The 19,575-nt window shown below is 48.1% G+C and overlaps 1 protein-coding gene across 1 annotated transcript in view; it reads left to right on the top strand.

Moving 5' to 3' along the window:
* Positions 1 to 19,575, top strand: part of LOC126524727 (uncharacterized) — a 170,503-nt gene that overhangs the window by 123,485 nt on the left and 27,443 nt on the right. The window contains exons 12-15 of the mRNA XM_072286987.1: positions 4,424 to 4,540; positions 7,117 to 7,197; positions 12,101 to 12,184; positions 16,145 to 16,328. Of these exons, the coding sequence (XP_072143088.1) occupies positions 4,424 to 4,540; positions 7,117 to 7,197; positions 12,101 to 12,184; positions 16,145 to 16,328 (466 nt within the window). The remainder of the gene's footprint in view (positions 1 to 4,423; positions 4,541 to 7,116; positions 7,198 to 12,100; positions 12,185 to 16,144; positions 16,329 to 19,575) is intronic.

The following is a 19,575-nucleotide window of genomic DNA, read 5'->3' as shown; positions in this document are numbered from 1 at the left end:
GTTAGGTGGTTTGATTGAACATATAAGCAAGTGTAACAACTATCTCTTGTAGATGCTTTACTGCTGTAACCTGAAAGTTATGAATTATGTTTTGCTATTTTTTACGTTCATAAAAGTGGTGAAAAGACTTTGCTCATCGCTTAGCGCAAGGAAATTCCTACCTGGAGAATGGCTCGTCAATATATTTACCATTGGACACTCGACTGTGAGTAAACACTCTGGTATACCTCTGTTTACTAAGTCGCTACTGACCTACGAGCGCTTCACCGGTCAGTTCGTCTCTCGCACCATTTTTTTTTTTCTTGTGCGATGGTTTCCCCTGCCTGGCCACGGCCTTCGTTGATCACCCTCCATACTAAGTCAGGGGACTTATTTTAACTGTCACCAAATATTGTGTCAATGTAAGGTCTCTAGGTCACCTAAATTCGTAATCCATTTCCTTTTTAAAACACTTCTAAATATTCTCGAGCATGTGATTTCAGGAAGACATGACAACGTTTATTTTAAGCCATATCAGTCTGCTGACAGAAAGTACAACCCATTTTTTTCCCTTCTTGAAAGTTAAACGGTGAGCTTAAATTTTTGCAAAAACTACTTTATTTGTACGATTTTATTTGTGTGGCTGTGTTGTAAATTTTGATAGAACCTGTGTTTTGCACAGAGCAGATGTTCAACTTACAAGGGATATATTGGAAGCGCTTCCGATCATTAAGCGTGGTGTTGCTTCTATCAGTGAACCCTCAGTTTTTCTATCGACAAAGGAACTGGCGTGTCTTGGGAGAGGCACTTAGGAGCTGTTCTGTATCGTGTGTTCGTTGCATAATACAGATGACGGCACTGTTTTTCCTTGTTTTGAATCTTGGCACAAGCTGTTTATTCCTGCGTCAAGAAATAAAACGCAGAGTTGTTAGTGCGCCTGCGTGGTTGTCCCGTGTCGTCTTCCTTCATACGTTGTTCTATTTAGCGTCTTCGTTGTGAACATGTATTGCAAAGAAACGACCAGCAATGTTACTAGTGTCACGCTTGAAGACCTTCGCGCAATAAACGCTGCAACTCCCGCAAATCAACCACTCGTTTTCATACAACGCCGGGGTGCCCTGGCGGCGGACGGCTGTTTAAGGTAAATATAGGTGATGAAATCGTATAGATTAATATGTGTAAATCGGGCTTGTTGTTGCAGCGTTTTTTTACTAATACATTATTAGGATAAAACAAGTTGTACTGCATGAAAAGAAACTAAATCGATTTACCTTTCCTTCACTTGACTCTAAAAGCCTACTGGTTTCTTCTGAGACGGTGATGGCTGCTCAGCTGAACTGGCTCAGTCGCTCAAGCGTGTTGCGGGTGTCGCTAAATTTTGTGTGCGTCATCTTTGTCCATGGCAAGATAGATAATGGAAAACTTCGGAACCATCTGGATTTGTGGGATATCAAGGCACGACTGATGCAGACGAGCTCGCATCAGACGAGCCGTCACTTCAGCTTTTACGTTTGTGGTTTACTCTTTTGCCGTCGATCACCAGGGGAGCAATTGGCGCTGTTTGAAGGCCTGACGTAATTGGGACGTGATTTGGCCCAACCAATGGGAAGCATACAGAGCATCCCTGACATGTACACTGCGTGACATATGAGGACTGTTCGATTCGCCTGCACCACTTCACTCAGTTCATGAGGTGCTGCCCCCTACAACTCGTTCCCGTGGTGCAGCATTGCCGCCCTGTCAACCGCGTCATACATTTCAAAACGTGCAAGAAGGGTGCAGGGTTGCTGCACAATTTTTCTGCACCCTGTATGCTGTCGCTGCCGACTTTGTGTCGGCATACAAGTGCGAACCAGCAACGCAGCAGGTGACGCGGCACACAGGCACAAGTGCTGTTAAAACCCTACTTAGCACTTCTGCTGTGTCTACGTAAGTGAGGGCTGTACCTAAGCCTCGGAAGTCGATCATACTTGCGGTTCGGAACATGTCAAGCTCACGCACTCGGTGACATTACTCGGACAAAACAACGCCTGCACCGCGGGTGTACCTCGGCATTCGTTTCTAGTGCCGTGTTGTGCCTGCACTGCTGCAATCAAGGTGCACACTTTCTGAACTTCTCGTGCGCCACCGTTAAATGGCTCACAGTGGTGTAGGCAAATGGAACAGATCTATGGCGCTTGTGGATACTAGTTTCTAGTTTTAGTTTCTGGGATATTAGTTCTAGCTTAAACTTCGGATCTATATGACATTGAAAGTAAGCAGATGCCATGCATGGGTGGCAATCGTTGCAATGCAAAGCATACTGCAGCCTCCTCGATAGCCATCATCGTTTCGGATTCAACAGAGTGTTACCAGGTGCACCACTCTCTTTGTGTAAGGCAAACAGCTATGTCTCACATGAGTGTGTGAGTGACTACAGCAGCGACACGACCGTGACAATGATCGTGCGACGCCTACGGCGTGATTTCTACTCCGTCATATGGATTAACCACAAATTATTTTTTAGCGTAGGGGACGGGAGGGCACTCACTTAATCGGTGACTGGGCGTGGGAGAAACTGGGAGGGGGTTTCGAAAGCTGAACACTAACAGAAATTTCAAGGTGGGGGGCAAATGCACAGTGTGTCGCACCCTACTTACGCTACTGATTGCGGCCGTTGGACGCCTGCTTATAACATGCCAATTGTTGAGTTCTACATTGGTACTGGACAAGCGTAAGCAAGAGAAACAACGGTTATGACGTCATCGTCGACTACATGTTGTACGATCGTAAGCCCCTATGGCTATGTCATATGGTGTATATTAAAGCGACGATGATGTTTGCTCACCTGCGATGCAACGTTAAAAGCTGCTTGACTTGGGCCGGTAATGAAGGCGGTTCAGCGTTGCACAGTCTTTTACGTAGCCTTAACTGCTACGAGGAACGTACTAAGAATCTGCACAGATTCTGTAGACGGTGCAGGCTAACACAGCATCTCAAAGCGCAAGTTGCCGCGAGAAAAAGAACACGAGAAACTGGCACGTGACGGTCGTGCCTGTCGGTTAGTCGATTTTTGCACGAGCGGAGTGCGCGTGCGATTGCGGGCTAGTGATTAGACCATTGGGCTACTGTGCTGATAGGCAAAGGTTAGATTTGACTATCGGTCATGGTTATATTTTTATTTCGCAAGACCGCGAAGGGGTGGAGACACAGGAAATATCTACCGGCCTGTCGGCCTCCGGCACAGGGCGTGTAATTACCGAAAGAATACCTCGCGGTGAAACTGGACAGTAGGTATAGGATCGATGAAACTGTCCTGTTGTGGAATACACTACGCGCTTAAGTTTTATTAGCTATTTTACCTTGAAAGTGATGGCGAAAACAAACATTGCGAGAAGGAGTTAACAGCATTATAAGACACGAGCTCCGCTGCGATTTAGTAGACCATCTTTTTGTCCTTTTTATTGCGATACAATTCTGTGGGCACTTCAGGCGCATTTCAGCCATCGGCGTCGCCATGATGTTCTTTAAGTCCAAGTGCGATCACATCATCGCTTTGCTCCGTATGCTTTATCTGCGAGTGAAAGCGTGGGAAGGTGATCCGGCGATGGTGGATCAATCTTGCGGCCGCGAGGGAGGAAAGCGGGGAGTAATTGCACCTTATTCCGTCGCGCACAACGCATTGGAAGGGGGGGGGGGGGGGGCGTCGCCCTACTCCGGCGGCCGATGCATGTGGCGCGCCGCCTATATTGAAAGCGATCTGCCATGGGGGGACTGAGTGTGCCCAGTGCGCATAGCTTGTGTTCTTAGTGTGAGCTGTGTGATTGGCAGTGAGTTCGCGTTGAAGCGAGGCAGCACGATGGTTAATTCGCTCGCTCCCGATGCCACGTTTCCTCACTCCAGCCTTATGACAGCTAGTGTGCGCGGTCATCGAGTAAGATGTGTTCATGTTTACTTGTGCGTGCGTGACAGCATGCTTGTTAATTTAGTTAGTAAGCAATGTTTACAAGATTATACGGCCTATAAATCTACTATCGTTACTTGATAAGCTGTCTACTAATTTGCTATCGCTATCGATGTTTCGTCTTTCGGGCAAAACTGCGACATTTTTATCAAATGACTGTACGTGCGACACTATATTTGTTACGTTGCTATTTGGATGTGTCTTCTGCTGCTGGCTGAGATTACAATTCAACTCATGGTAGCCTGGGAATGTGGGACCCAGAAACTGCTTGCTCTTTACGTACATTCTTTCTGGATATCGAGACTATGATCTGTTAGCGCATGCGGTTTTATGGTATAGAACTCATGCTGTAGTCAGTTGTGGATGTAAATTTTTAGGAAAGTTTGGTTGAGTACGGGACCCAAATCGACAGGATAATTAAACGCGTTGTCGAATAAAGCTAGTGTGTTTGCTCATTTCATCCCGTGTCAACTAAGTGGGCTTGCTCTTCTGCGGTCTCAGCTCGGACGCCGACGAGCAGGTGAACGCGCTGCAGTGGTGCCTGGTGAACTTCCCGGCGTCGTTGGCTGCTTCGGCCTGCTCCTTCTTCTACGTCATCTACGCAGGCCTGTTCAGCTGGTGAGCCAAAGGAGCGCTTTGGGAATACCATTGCACATTAGGACGAACGGTTTCGATGCGCATCACGACAGCCCATTCATTGCCACAGGGCCACAATCAACACCTCAGCGCTGCGTCTCTCGCCTTACTATTCTCCAGCGCTGCCACCTTTAGTCTCACTGGCTATTCCGCGGGTTTCTGTTATGACTGTCCCAGATTAATCAAAACGGCAGACTCGAGACGAGATGCTAGTCACCGTTCTGATTATTTGAATGTTCAGTATTTTTGGGAGGTACGCTGTACCTACACAATAGAGGTCAGCCAGTGCAGAAAACATTTTCTTTTGCTAGCGCCCTTGTTAGCAGCAGTCTCGTTATCTCGTTATCTCGTTATATATATATATCAATTGATCTGCACCACTGCAGCATCACACCATCTGCTGGTTCCCGGCACACCTCGGAGATATCGAGGACGCCCCTCGCAATCTCAATGAGATGGCTCACAGGAGCGCGCGAGACCTAACCCTCCGCGACACCACCTATTCTGGTCGTGACCATACCAGCGAGAATCGAGACAGCTGTTGAACATCGACGGTTTATTTAGCAGGTCACGCGCTGAAGACGATGACGCTGGACATGATGGTGAATATATACAGATGAAGAAGACGAATGAGTAATATAATGCTCACACAATTTCCCCCGTGCGTGGAAGCGGCCAACCGGGCCGCTGGTTATGGCGGCAAACGCCGTATGAAAGGCTTTAAACGCGAAATATGCACAATCTCTGTGGCACGACAGCGGCCGTCCAAAGGCGGAACAACTGGAGTGACACGATGGTTAACCGGTTAGGTCTGTTTCCGAACAATGTAGGGCCCGATCTATCCAAAATATCTATCCAAAATAGCCATGGCAACCTTCTCTTAAGACCAAGATCGAGGGTAAGGGACGTCTGTCCGTAAGATGCGATGACGGAAGAGCTGATAGCTTGTAGGGGGTTGACTTTGCGCGGACACGGCGGTCATCTTTGGGCGTAGGAATTATGCTGACTTACGCACCAGTGTCTGTCAACAAACGCAGTCCTGTGGTTCGGTCGGTTACATGGAAAAGGCGGCCTGACGACCGGCCTGAGCGTTTGCCGCATGCCTCGAACAAGGTAACACACACCGACAAGCCACGGCGCGAAGACGTCGGTGATAGTAGCACAGGACCAGCGATGAAAAACAGCGCTCAGGTTTTTGGAGCGGTTGTTGCATAGAAGAGGGCGCGAAAGTCTGATGAGTTGGATAGTGTCAGTGATTTAACTTACTAGCGTTGCGCATTTTTTGACACAAGTCGGCGACTTGCGATGCGAGCTCTTTTACTGTTTCCTGAAGGGAAAAAATTAAAATTAGATTATGGAGTTTTACATGCCAAAGCCGTGATCTGATTATGAGGCACGCTGCAGTGGGAGATCCGCAAATTCGGAACACCTGGGGGTCTTTAGAATACACCTATATCTAGGTACACGGGTGTATTCGCCCCCATCGAAATGCGGCCACCGTGGCCAAGATTCGATCCCGCGACCTCTTGCTTAGCAGCCTAACATCATAACCACTACGCAACCGAGGCGGGTTTTTGAAGGGAATCCACTTCAACAAGTGCAAAGCTACAGACAGCATTTGTGACTGCCGGAGTGACGTCCATCATATGATCGGCCAGTTCGGCGAGTTACGACAAGGGATTATGCTTAGCTGTGACGAGAGACATGCGTGCGTTGAGTGGAAGGCGCGTTGTAGAAACAATTCACGTAATAGGGCCGTTTCCAAGGAGTCTAGATGGTCACCAATGAGGTGTTGCAGGTGACCTAGAAAATGAGTTGGACGTCGGTCACTGAGCTCTTCGTTGTTCAGGAGCTTCAAAATACGCCTATGCGCAGGCGGGACGAGACGGTGAATGAGGGCCTCTTTGATTGCCCTATATGGCTTCTCGGGATGTGGCTTGTCGAGGATGTCAAGTATCTCGGCCATGGCCTGTAGCAGCAAAGCTTCAAGTAGGAGTTCATATTTGCGAAACTGCGACGTGACGCGATGACTGCGGAACTCGTTCTTAGCTTGTATGAACCATAACGTAGGATCGGGAAGTCATAGCTGTTGTAGCGTAATGGTAGTTGTGGCTCCTACAACACCTGTAGAAGGTACCTGACCGGTTGCAGAGATAGTAGGACCGGTGTCGAGGTCGTCTGGAGTCTGGGTTTTATCCATTAAAAGTCGCGTTCGTAGTCCGGTCACCAGTAACTGCAGAACCACCAAGCGCAGTTAAGAGCACAGGGGTCTTATTTGTACGTCCCATCACTTCATCCACTCCATCGTTTCTAGCTCCTCTTCCTCATCTCTTAAGACGTACCGCACTACTCTCTGTCTAAAAGCGGCGACGGGCCAGAAGAAAAGTTTGCCACACGTGCTATCTTGTGTACGAAGAGCATTTCTTACGGTAATGCTTGTTTGCTATTTTTGAATAACGCTTGTTTCACGGCATTTTAATTGAAGTTGCCACGTTCCCCAAAGCCTTTCTAAGGTATTCCTAAGGACTGCCGTGCAGTCATAAATAATTCGGTTTCAGGGAGGGTGAAGCCATCAAGCGAGCCGAGGAAGATGCCCGGCAGAAGGTCGCCGAAAGACAGAAGAGGCATGGAAAGTGCAGGTACGTAACAGTGCTCGGGTGTCACGCTGGCGTAACTGCACGAAATAGACACCAAACACGCAGGCAGTGAGCGCATGTTTCACCGTCGACAAACGATGCTTTTATACCGACCTGACGGACCCTCATGGTTGGCACCTGAGCGAACGACTTTTTCGAACACTAGTCGTGATAATCGAAGCCATCCGTGATGCTCTCAAGAGATGTGAATGATTTTGTGACAAACGAGCCTGACCCTCAATGGTTAAGAGTCAGCGAAAAGCCTCAAGCACAAAATAACGTTTCCTCAATGGGGGCTCATATTCGTGAAGGCAGCAGTATGATTCTTTGGCTGGAAATACGGTATACGAAGACAGCTACATAAACCCTGGAATAAAGAAACTGCTGTTTCTGCAAGAAAAGCTATGCTGTTTAAACGTTAGCTCCGTTGACCAGTTAGTCACTTTGCTTCAGTATTCCTGTTCACGCAATTTTCTAGAACCTTGAAACAATCACGCGTGCTGTGGACTTTCATCTTACAGAACCATTGAAGTTCTACGAATTATCTGCACTTGTAAGTGCAATTAAAAAAAACTTTGCTGGGAAATAGATGTCCACCAATTACTGCCCTTGTACGGAATAAAACCACAAGGTGGCGCTTAATTTGCTTTAGAAAATCTTGCATTTGCCATAACGGCTCCTGGCAGCGTTTGAGAACTTGGAGCGTCGCTGAAGGTTGGGAACGGGTGCTTAACTGTCAGCGCATTGCATTACAAGCGACTGCGCTCACTTATGTGGCCGTGCCAATGTTACACGTGAGTAGAAGGGCAATACCGATGCGTCCCTTGAAGCCAATACGACCAGACACTTTCGGACACGTGTACGAACGCTGACAACCACTACATCTTATCGGTAAACACGCGCGCATACCGTTTTTACGGATCTTCAAAAAATGCGGGTGTTTCACTATGTTATCCGCTTGTTATACGGCGCTTTCATGTAATAATTATATGGCGTATAGCTTTCTTGTATATGATCAGTGTTGACACTTTAAATTACAGTGGCAATTTCCTTTATTTCCTTCTACTATTCACAAAGGCACGCAACTGTTTTTTAAATCTTACTTTATTTGCAAGTACGGCATACTTCCGTCTAGCTTTATGTCCTGTATTGTGTTTACAACGCCTAATCCACACTGCATAGTAAACCAATTACTGTGCTGCGATTAACGCGTAAGTTAACAGTGCCATTTTAGCTGGGGCGCTATAACGTAAAGCTATTCGAAACTTTTCTATTCCAATTCTGCAATCAGCCCTCCACGATTGGTCAAAAAATTGTCGGACCACCGCCAATTGGCCCTTTGGTCACGCAAGGTCACGAAACCGGCTAACACGCACCATTTGATACCATTTGTCCACACGGATTATGCGTGATTATAATAAACAAAATGAACATAATTATTTCTGATTCGATGCGTTTTTCGACATTTGCTCTCTGCTATCGGTCAAGCGTTTTCGGGCTGCGTTCACTTCACCGGTCTCTCTGGCGCAGTCATAAAACGACGAAAATTCACGGCGTTAAAGTGACGTGTACGCGTTAAAGGGAAGCTGAAGAGTCTGTCGAATTCAATAAGACGCTCACATACGGATGCGGGAACCTTATAAACCATGTAGGTAAAATTTGGGGTTTTTTTTTTCAATTAGGAGCGACGTAATCGTCGGTTGAAATTGCGCTGTAGCTCCGCCCCCCGTCGAATGCCGCGCGCTGCTGCTGACGCTGACGATGCGAGCGGAGACCGGAAACCGCGGTGTTGTGACGTCAACTCTAGTGTTTCGTTCCTTCGCAGCGTCCGTGACCGTGGCTGACCGCGCTTGTTTCTGCGTGCGTGCCATCGTAATCTGCTTCGATCGACCCTGCATTCCTTTGTTGGTGCGTCTGCGTGTATGTAGAGTGGTAGTCAACGTGCGTGGTAGCCAACGTGAGTGGTAGTCAACGTGAGTGGCAGTCAACGTGAGTGGTAGTCAACGTGAGTGGTAGTCAACGTGAGTGGTAGTCAACGTGAGTGGTAGTCAAAGTGGTAGTCAACAGATGAAGGTCACTACACGTACTGCATGAACCGGGAAGCTTTTCACGCGTTTAAACCGTCTTTGTAGATTGCCGACAGCTTTGGACAGCGCACAAATGCCGACGATTGCATCCCCGCTTACGTTCCACGAGGAGGCATGCAGGAACACAACACTACAGTTGTTTGACCGGAAACGAGCTCACTAGATCGGCGAAAGATCGGCGAGATCACTAGATCGCTTTGCAAAAAAACATACTCACCAAAGAGCATTCCAACACGAGGAGATCCCAAGACTTTGCTTTCGTTCGCGTCGAAAGCACTGCTCGCACCAGCATCGTTTGCTTCTTCGACAGGCCGGCTCTTCGCAATCGGCTCGTACATGTAGGGAGTAACGCCGAACTCCTCACAAAAACGCAGTCTCTCTAAATTTTCCATTACCGTCTCAGAAAAACAGCACCAAACTACCTGGTACCGCGCTTCATGTGTAGCGGCAGCGGTCGGTTACTAGAGTTGACGTCCCGAGACGCCCGACCAATCACAGGCGGAAACGAGACGCGCGAGCTGGGCGTGTCCGCTGCTGCACTTTTCGTCGAAATAAAATATATTTGAGCTTTTTTCGCTCAATTTCGATACGATATTCGAATTCGCAGGGTTGAAAACCATTATGTACAGATGTTCACTCGTTTTTTCTGGAAAACCTTTCAGCTTCCCTTTAAAGGCGCATTAATATGCCGAACAAAAGTGATTTTTTTTCTGAATAGCCAGGCAGTGCCCAGTTCCAAAAGAAATAGAAGATGGCTACCCGCCGATCACTCTGGCACTAGCAGTGGGAGCTGCCAGGGAGCATGCATTTATTTGCGTATAATAAACCTTCTTTGCGTGACAGTGTAACGTTAACGAGCCCTTTCGGCACATATACGGCATTGTTCTGCAGACTCATCTTTGCTGAGGATCCGTTTTAGCGGCATCTTTCTCCTACCGTTGCACGGCACCACAATTTTCGACCAGCTATCGCAAGCTAAGCTAGGGAAGACGGCCCAATCGCACAAGCCGGCACCACCCTTCTCATCCGACTATCTGCTTTCACTGTGCTGACTCGGCCACATCGAAACCCTATCCACTTGAGCGTGCTCCTCGCCTCGTGTAAGCCAATTAGATAAGAAAAACTGCTTAATGTAGACAATGCTGTTCGCTTTTAAAGCAAAATAAGTGTCCCCCTATAAACGAGACCCCTTTGATTGGGCTTTTCAAATAACGCTGTGGGTTACCACCCCGTGCATGAGTCGGTGGCTACGTAAATTTGACTTCAGGAGATGGGAATAAAGCAGATTGGAATAGCTTTACGTTAGAGGGTCCCATGTTGCATTTTAGTTGGCGATTTGACATTTGGCATTAAATCGCCTGCCGCGCAGGATCGGCCTAGCCAACAAGCGCTCTCCAGTATCCAACAGTGTAGAAGACTGCTCCGGTTCTGCCCACAGAATTCCCCACGAGATTTCTTAGTAGCGACAGCAGAATGTCAAGAGTATCTCACGAACTTTCATACCTACTCCTTCCAAACCTACGTCAAATGGACAGCTCCTGCCTTCGTCGTATTTTCAAAACTGTTCTCGTGTACTGCACTCATTCTCGCTTTCTCACATTGAGAGAGAAATAATGAGACTGAATTGAATAATCTGCATTGAACAGGATAGTATGTCCACAAGTGCGAGATTGTGCTTTTGTTTAACTAACAAAGAAGCCTTGAAGAGGGACGAAATTTATTAGAAGCGTATACAATCGACCGAGTCATCAGCTCGTCTACAATGTTGGGCGTTAATTGCGACAGAAATTTGCACTAGAATGCTTACTCATGATGGGTCTTATGTCCTTTAGCCTCGGGCTGTCGGTAAAATCCACTGTACTGCAACAATTATAATCAACATTAATGTTGCAGCTGTAATTCTTCTGCGGACAAGTTTCTTCAGACGCGACGTTTTCGCGTTACTTCCTGAACACTTTGAAGAACCCGTATAAAAAGTGATGAACGAGGTGCCCAGGCTAAGCACAGAGTTTCTCACCATATTACCTAGAGGGAAATTTCGCGCCACCGCCTATGGGAGTTTTCTAACGAGCGCTGTGCCTTCATGGGAATGACGGTGTATGGGTGTGCGAGGCTTGTTTAGCTGCTGTTATACGAAGCTTCGTCTAAAATGGGGGTATGGCTTCACAGATAACGCGCTCTTCAAAGAAAATCTTCATAAAAGGATTTCATTCACCCATATTTCATTTTTCAGTAAAGTTTATTGACCTACAGTGTATAATCAAGCGAAGAAAAGCAAGAGCAGACGACAAAGTGTTCTAAAGCCAGCGGGAATCTTGTCTAGTCCTCCAACTTTAAGAGCCCGCTGATACGTCGTATGATCCAATCACAAGTACTCCTATTTAAAATTGTGTTTTGCGTAATATTAAAGCTAAGACAGCTCTGTACGCGCTGATTTAGTTGGAAATGAATCAGTGTGCCAGACGGAACGGTGCTAGCCAGGCGCGTCTTCAAGGTGTCCCTGTCCGAGAACGATGCCAATCTGAAGTCACCATATACCGGCATTCCCATGCATGCAAGAGCTCAGCAGAGAAAGATGTCCCTCTAAGTAGTACAGTGAGAAAAGCTATGACGCTAAGACATTCAACATGGCGACCATTGCTGATGAGAGGACATCGACAAGTGACATGAACAGGACAGAGGCGCTCTTTTTAGCCAATGCATCCTAATAAAGTGTCTTAACCCGTTGTCTGTGCCGTTTGCATACAGGAAAGTGATCGTATGCCTCATGTCTTTATCACATCCGGTTATCTTGATTGTAACGCACAGTTTTCCAACAGCTACGCAGATCTCCTGCTCTGCTATATGTTCACTGTCTTCAGCATCTTTTATGTCTCCTGGTCCTATGCAACTGCCTACGACGTGTAAGTAAAATAATCTTCAATATTCGAGGATTTAAGCTTATTGACAGAGAAAGGAAAGCGATATATCAGTCGCTGACTCCGCAGGATATTACTGGGGCCTCTTCGTAGAGGCAGTTCTCATCGCAAGCTGTCATACCTTAGCTACATGAAACTTTATATGATAAACCATTTGATAAATTAATCGAAGCAGTCGAAAGAGCGGAACAGGGAGATGCATGTTCGGAAGGTGGTGGCGCTCCTGTAAGCCCGCTTGCGCTCAGCACCGACGGAAACATTATCTCTCTATTGAAAATAGGCACACCGGAATGACTTTGAACAAATTGCACAGTAATTTTGTTTTTTACTGTGTAGTGCTTCTGAATTTGTGAAAAAATGAAGCAGCCATTGCTGTATGGAGCGGGAGTCCACTGCGACGAAACAGATGGGGAAAGTTGAAGCGAGCTGAGGAACCACGTGCGACACCGTGGTACGATCCACGATTCTTTGGCGCATGGACAGTATAGTAGCGGCAAAAGCATGTGCTCTGTCCCAGGTGCCGTGATTGAGAAGGGCTCCTGCTGTACGTGATATATTTGTCACTATGAGTAGCCGTACCAGCGGTTCTATATGTCACGACAACCACGCCTGTGTCTAGTGAAACAAAATAACTCAATAATCACGCATAGCTACTTATAAGCATATGAACAGTAGAAAAGTGACTGACACCTATAGGCCTCAAGGTCACCTAAACCGAGCACGCAGATGAAAAATACTCCTAAACATCGGAGGCGAAGTGAGGTGCTTGTTACAAAACTGGCCCCCTCTCCACGCGTTACAGAGAAATATGAAGCATTATCACAAGCTAATTTCCACGACTGAAAACGGAAACTATAGAACACGCAAAAGTAAGGAATATTACACGAAATTTCAGAGCCCATATTTATTTGCTCGAAAAAGCTCACGTTGGTACACCAAATACCCCAAAGAACGTCTGCGTGATAATTCTTCAATATTTCAGAGCTCCCGATGATAGTAGATATGTGATCTCCCTGTCTGTCCGTCCGTCTGTCTGTGGTAGGCAGACTTATATAACCTTGAATAATAACAATCCGCATAAATTTGTATGTAGTCCACCTATTACTTCTATTGCCTTTATCTTACGATACATTTACGTTCATCAGGGAAGAATTAGAAGGACTAGCTTGCAGTTCAAGGCAGGCAGCCAGCTCCAACACTGGTTACTGCGCCAGAGTTGCGGCCTGTTAGAAGAGAGCAGAGCACGAATGCGAAATCTGGCCGCTTATGACGGCCTCCACACAAAAAAATTCACGACAGCAGCCGACTCAAACAACGGCAAACTTTTCCGTCGACAAAATCGTTTGAAATAATTACCTTTCTTCAAAACAAATGACTATAGACTAGAGGAACCATTACATGATGGACATTCACGACAAAGTTGCGCTTGTGGTTCTGTGATCTTATTATGCTGCAGCTTGTGGTGATCGAGGTGCCTTCCCGCGCCTCCTACTCCAGCTGGCGCGTTGTGGGTAGCTCGATCGCCGGGATCCGCGGCCACAATGACAACATGGCGGACACGGCTAGCGCGCAAAAGCAAATTTCGCGCTCAAACCGTTCTTCCCCCTCCCGGGATGCATTTTTAACGCGTAAGCCTTTAGTCGCTCATGAGTGTCGTGCACAGTCCGTGGTGGACGCAGCCGGTGAAAACTGTCACAGCGCTTGATGGATGACCCTTGGTGATCAATCAAAGTTGATAGGTGGCCTTATGTGAACAATGGGTGATCTATCAAAGTTGACATGTGGTTCCGAGACATGCGAGAACAGAACAGCACAGAGAAGCATTGCCCACGGCTGAACATCATAGATCGCCTCAGAACCGCCATTGCACGCAAAAAAAGAAACAAACAAAAAAAAGTTAAAAAAGAATAATCAAGTCACTAGGATGTCTCCGAAGAGCGCAATGGGTTCGGATCTTCAGATCCCACTGGCGGCGCATTGGGGAAAAAAAATACTAAAGCCCCCCAAAATTAAAAAAGGAAGAAAAAGAAAAAAATATAGCTGAGTATATCGGACGTCTCCGAAGAGCGCGCGCACTGCGCTTGCATCCCATGCTCGCGGCCACGGCGGCGTCCGTTCGTAGAACAGTTCAGACAACAGCAACAGAGGCAGTCGTAGATAGGCTTTGGCCTATCGCAGTTTAGCTCAGCAAAGTGCCCATAGACGTTTATAATTGCTAGTAGGTACAGCGGTGCGTGGCGTTTCTCGTGGCGCTCGACGTTTCTGTGCAGGCGTGGGTGAGAACAAGTGCGAGAGAGAAAATCTGGGGGCCTTTGCTCCTTGAATATGTGACTCTGCCTAGCCACTACGGAGGAAGTTGGCGCGTGTTGTATGCTCTTGTCCCCTAGACATGCCGGCATCGCGGAGTGTGGTCGAGTTTGTTTACGCCGCGCCGCTGGCTGCCCGTGCGGTGACGCAGTGGGCACGGACGCTCCATTTGGTGATCGCTGTGTCTGAAGGGGCAAGGTTCTGTGGCCCTTTTTTTGTCGCGACGATAGAGTGGATGTTTTCAAGCACTCCTCCAGGAGGGCACATGTAACCGGTAAACGGAGGCTCCAGGAAAGCACCTGAGGTTATAATAAAGTAGGTGGCGCAGGATCTCCAGGGCACCCAAGGCGAAGCGGGGGATCGAAGCTGGTAGCAGGGTAGCCCGTGGGTTGGGGCCGCGGGCGCCGCCGCGTGCCAAGGGGTGTTCGCATAAAAAAAGTGGGCTGTTTGCGATAGCGGACAGCCGATCTTATAAACCCTTGGCACGCGCAGGCCTCGGCGAGCCCTAACCCACGGACCTGTCCGGGTTCTAGCTTTGCTGACCCCGTTGCCGCTTTGGTGTCCTGGAGGCGCCTCCAGTAAAGCAAAATATTGACACGTCATTTCAACTAGTAAAAAGAAACATGATTGAATAAATATATTTACGTACCGCCGCCAACTTAAGACACTAAGTTCATCACTCCCACTCCCCGCGGCTTCTGCCGGCACGCCTAGGACCAAACGCGTAGAACACGCGCTAAGAAACTCCTCCGTAGTGCCTAGGCATAATATATTCAAGGATCAAACGTCTCCACATTTCCTCTATCGCACGCGCTCTTACTCGCGCATGTGCGCAAACGTCCGGCGTCTCCGCAAGTGCGATGCCCCGCTATACCTACTAGCAATTGTAGATACGCTTCCGGGTTTGAGTCATCGCGCAAGCAAACGCCAACGGGAAGCGTCCTGATTGGCTTTCCGATTAATTACCCTTGGGCACCCTCTCCACCCGAACTTTCTTCCGCTGAGCGCTTCATCGCCGCTGCGGATGCGCCCCCCCGCAACAAGGTGGTTACGTGAGGCCTTTGATTCCGCGACGTCTCGTCTTCGCGTTTGATGGAACACTGCCCCGTTAGCCCTAGCGCAGCGGGTACGAATACTCGATCGGTCTTGCGGTGAGCCTTTCCCGTAAGCGCCGTGACTGTCTCACTGTTCTGCATCTTGGGTCAATAAAGCCGTGTCTGCGGAAGCCTTGTTTGCACCGTGACGGAGAGTCGACAAACCCTGCCGTAGCATCTTTGTACCTTGCGGAGCGTAGGAGCGTTGTGTCCTTTCCTGACCATCGCTCGTTGGGTGAGCCTTGTGCAGTCCCATTTCCACAAGCTGTAGCCCGAAGTTGGAGGGCGAGGGAGGTAGGAAGGCGCACTGCACCTCCGGTGCCTGATAGCAAGAAAGTATACAAGCGCTATTAATAGACAATGCCCGTAGCGATCTGCTCGGAAAACAACCGGTGGTCTCCTATGTTGTGATTTTTACAGCACAGCTCACTGAGCTGAATGGGCATGCTTGCTTTGATCGACTTTCCCTTTTCGAGTCTTGATGTTCGGATCACGGTGGAAAAGCCCCATAAATCTCTCCTACCGTGTCTATTTGCCGAAACAGGTGCGCGACGCTTCCGGCATTATGCGGCACGGTGCTTCTGCTGAGTGCGCTGCCCAATGGTCAGGACCAGCGTTCATGGGAAAGCGGGCGTCGGATCCTGGACTGGGACACGGTGCGCAGTCATGTGTCTTGGACACTGCTGCTGGTCTGCGGATCCACCTCCATGCTCTCCCAGATGGCCGAAGTAGGTGCAATAAGAAGACAGACTTAACGTTCGTAATTTTCTGATTCTATATAGTGCGTACTGTCACATTTGCATTAGATTTCCTGCTGGCTTTGATAATAGCTCTGAGACAAAGTGCTGAGTTCTCGCGTTTCAACTTTATTCATTCATTTATTTTTGTATCCTAAAGGCCCCGAAGGGCATTACATAGGAGGAGGGAGTGTGCAGTACATCATTGTGTTAAGCATAGAAACACCTGAATAAACAAGAAGAAAAAGAAAGATATGAGTTGAGTAAAATGAAAACACTGTGGTATAAAGGAAGCTTAACGGCATATTCAGGATGCCATCCATACTGAAATCAAATGCAACAAGAGAAATATTACACAATTCCGAATACGCATACATAACAACAACACTGAAATGAATCTCGGAATTGGTAAGTACAGCATAAGAGTTGAAGGACAAATTTAAATGTACACAAGTAAACAAAAAAAATTATGCGTGGCTCTGCTATCGCAAACATCACAGACCAGCGGAGCTAGGCGAAGTTATACCCCTGTCAAGCGGGCAAGTTATGTGCACTTACGGGGAGTGCACTTCGGGACCTTGAGTCACACTTTAGGCAACGCGCTTCTTAACGGGAAAACAGAGTGCACTCGCAGTAAAAAAAAAATGGCGACAGACTAAGAGCGCGTTGTTAAAGATGTAAATTAAAAAGAGAAAGCTGCTAAAAAGCGATTGTTTTAAGTAGAATTATATATAAAAACAAACTTCATTTGTTTTAACAAAAAACGAAGATGTTCTTATTATAAGTGTGTTGCAAGTCAATGCTGGCCAAGACGAATGCCTAGCCAATCCAAAACAACACGGCGGCGTGCGGCAGTTGATCCTGCTCATGATCCTGCTAGAACAGAATATGAGCGAGTATATAGGAGCAAAGACGGCGAGTTCGATATTTAGCTACACTGCAAAATGCCACGCACACGGCTCAAAGCACGACTAGCGTGGTCAGCACGCTTTCACACCAAAATAAACACGAACTGAATGAACATGGCGACGCCGCAGTGCCGCATCATTCTGGCGCCGTTAGTTGCGTACATGATAAATTCGTTTCTTTATTGTGCTGTTTCGCTTATCGCTAAACACAAATTATATTGTTAAAAGCTGCTCAATAACTGAAATGAACTTTTGTGTCCTTTTTCTATGCATTACATTTTGCGTCATTGAAAGCGTTGTTGGCGAGGCTAGGCACTCCTTCAAACCGTTGGCGGCGAGGCTACGCACTCGGCCAGCAAAGTGCCTTCCGTGAACGTACTCCGACTTGAGTGCACTCATCTGAGAGTACACTCCGCTGCGACGTTAAGATTTGGGAAAGTGCACTTAAAAACCGAGTGCACTTGCCGTAAGTGCACTTAACTTGCCCGCTTGACAGGGGTATTAAAGGGACGCTAAAGGTTACCAGAAACTCAAGTTAAAGTGGTAGAGCAATGTTCTAGAACGTCTAAGGCGTCAATATAATCGCGAACAGAGCTTTAGTAACCGAGAAATTGAGGTAAATGCATGACACGATTTGAGACCCCCCCAGCGACATTCCGGTAGTAGCCCGATGACGAAAGCACTCCTCATAATTTGTGTTACTAATACTCAACTACGCGTATTAAAAATATCATTTCATTCGATTATAAGACGGAAAAAAAATGCTACTTGTCTACGTCTATTCGATTCTAAGAAAAAATAACATTTTGACGTTACCCTTCAGTAATATGGGTGTTCGAAAGGTTTCGCTTTCGCTCGACTCTGCGCGCTCGACTCTGCGCCCCGCACTCTTTGGAGTTTCAGTAGTTTGGTTATCGCGTCGTGCTGTGAAGGTTCTGCTGGCTCGCGAAACCTTCATTTGGAACAAGCAGCGAGAATGCCACGTCCATGTGATGTCGTGGGAAGCCCTCGTTGCTTTCCCGCTCCGGAGAGCCGGTGTCGAGGCCACCGTCGTAGTACGCAACGACGCCGGCAGCGCGAGCCCTCAGCAGCAGGTCGCGCTCTTCAGTGCTCAAATCGCTGAAGTTGAGCCCACCATCGCGAGCGAATCTGTCGGTGTCAGGGTCCATTGCGACGAGCGTCGAAGCTTGCGTCATAGAATGAAGTACCAGCTTATGGGCGTCTTGCGCTGGAGTTTGAGGTATAGTAGCGGCGCCTGGTGGCGGTGCGGGAAACGACATCTGGGTCGTACCAGCTTGGGTCGTATTGAGCCCTGGCTGTGGCGAAGCACGTTTCTAGGCCGAGTTTTGCGTCGATTCGCACTTTCTTATGCCCTGTTGCGAGTGCGAAAAGGCTCGTCACTTCTCACAGACCACGACGACCACGCTGCGAGCTCGCCGTAGCCTATAGTTTAACGAAAACGGACTCTCCGTGTGCCGTGGGACGTAATGCTGGGAGCAGAAGGAATCGGTGATGCGATCCACCTAGCCCAGCCTCGAAAAGGCGTCACCGTCATTACTTCTGCGTCGTGGACTGCCATGAACAAGACGGCCTGAATCCCAACATCAGATTCTACCGTTTTCCTTTAAGGCCTCACGAAGTGGAGCGTCGGGCGCTCTGCATAGCTGCAGTTCGTCGCGCTGAGTAAGCGAAACTTCGTGCCATGCTGGCTGCTTAAATTATCTGCGTTCGAAATTTCGGTCTTTTGCACCTACAGTCCCGACAGCAGACCGACATAGCAGCAGGCACGGCTGGTAATTCACGATTCGAGACCCGGCCACAGCGACAATTAACAATTCGACCGATGCGAAGTGGTGAAGTGTGTGCAAATGAGCACAAATGGTCGGGCTCATTCGATGACAATTCACTACTCCACTACGAGCAGCACAGGTTAAGAGAGTTAAATGCGCTCATCCTTGATCTCAAGCCAGCACGTTGAGGCAGCGCAGCAAGGCAGTATTGATTGCAGCACATCGATGTTCGAGCGCTGTCATTAAAAGCTACATCAAGCGAGCAGCGCACAAGCTCGCGCTACAGCGCGATTCGCACGTACGTGCGAGCTCATATCCATTGCATCAGTTTAGCGGCATGCAGTCAACAAAGATTGCAGGAGGCCCGCCGTTTGGCGGCATGTCGAAAGACTGCTGCCGTCGCGGCGCGTACGATCGTGCGCTCGAGCAGTTCGTACATCGCGGCGCGTACCGTCGTGTGCTCGAGCAGTTCCGTACACATGATGTCTGCTTATCGCTGCTGTGGATTCATTTATAGCACGCATTTCCTCGCGTTTGTGC

Source organism: Dermacentor andersoni, chromosome 3, assembly GCF_023375885.2.
Source record: "Dermacentor andersoni chromosome 3, qqDerAnde1_hic_scaffold, whole genome shotgun sequence".
NCBI lineage: Eukaryota > Metazoa > Arthropoda > Arachnida > Ixodida > Ixodidae > Dermacentor > Dermacentor andersoni.
This window is presented reverse-complemented; position numbering and strand designations above follow the sequence as displayed.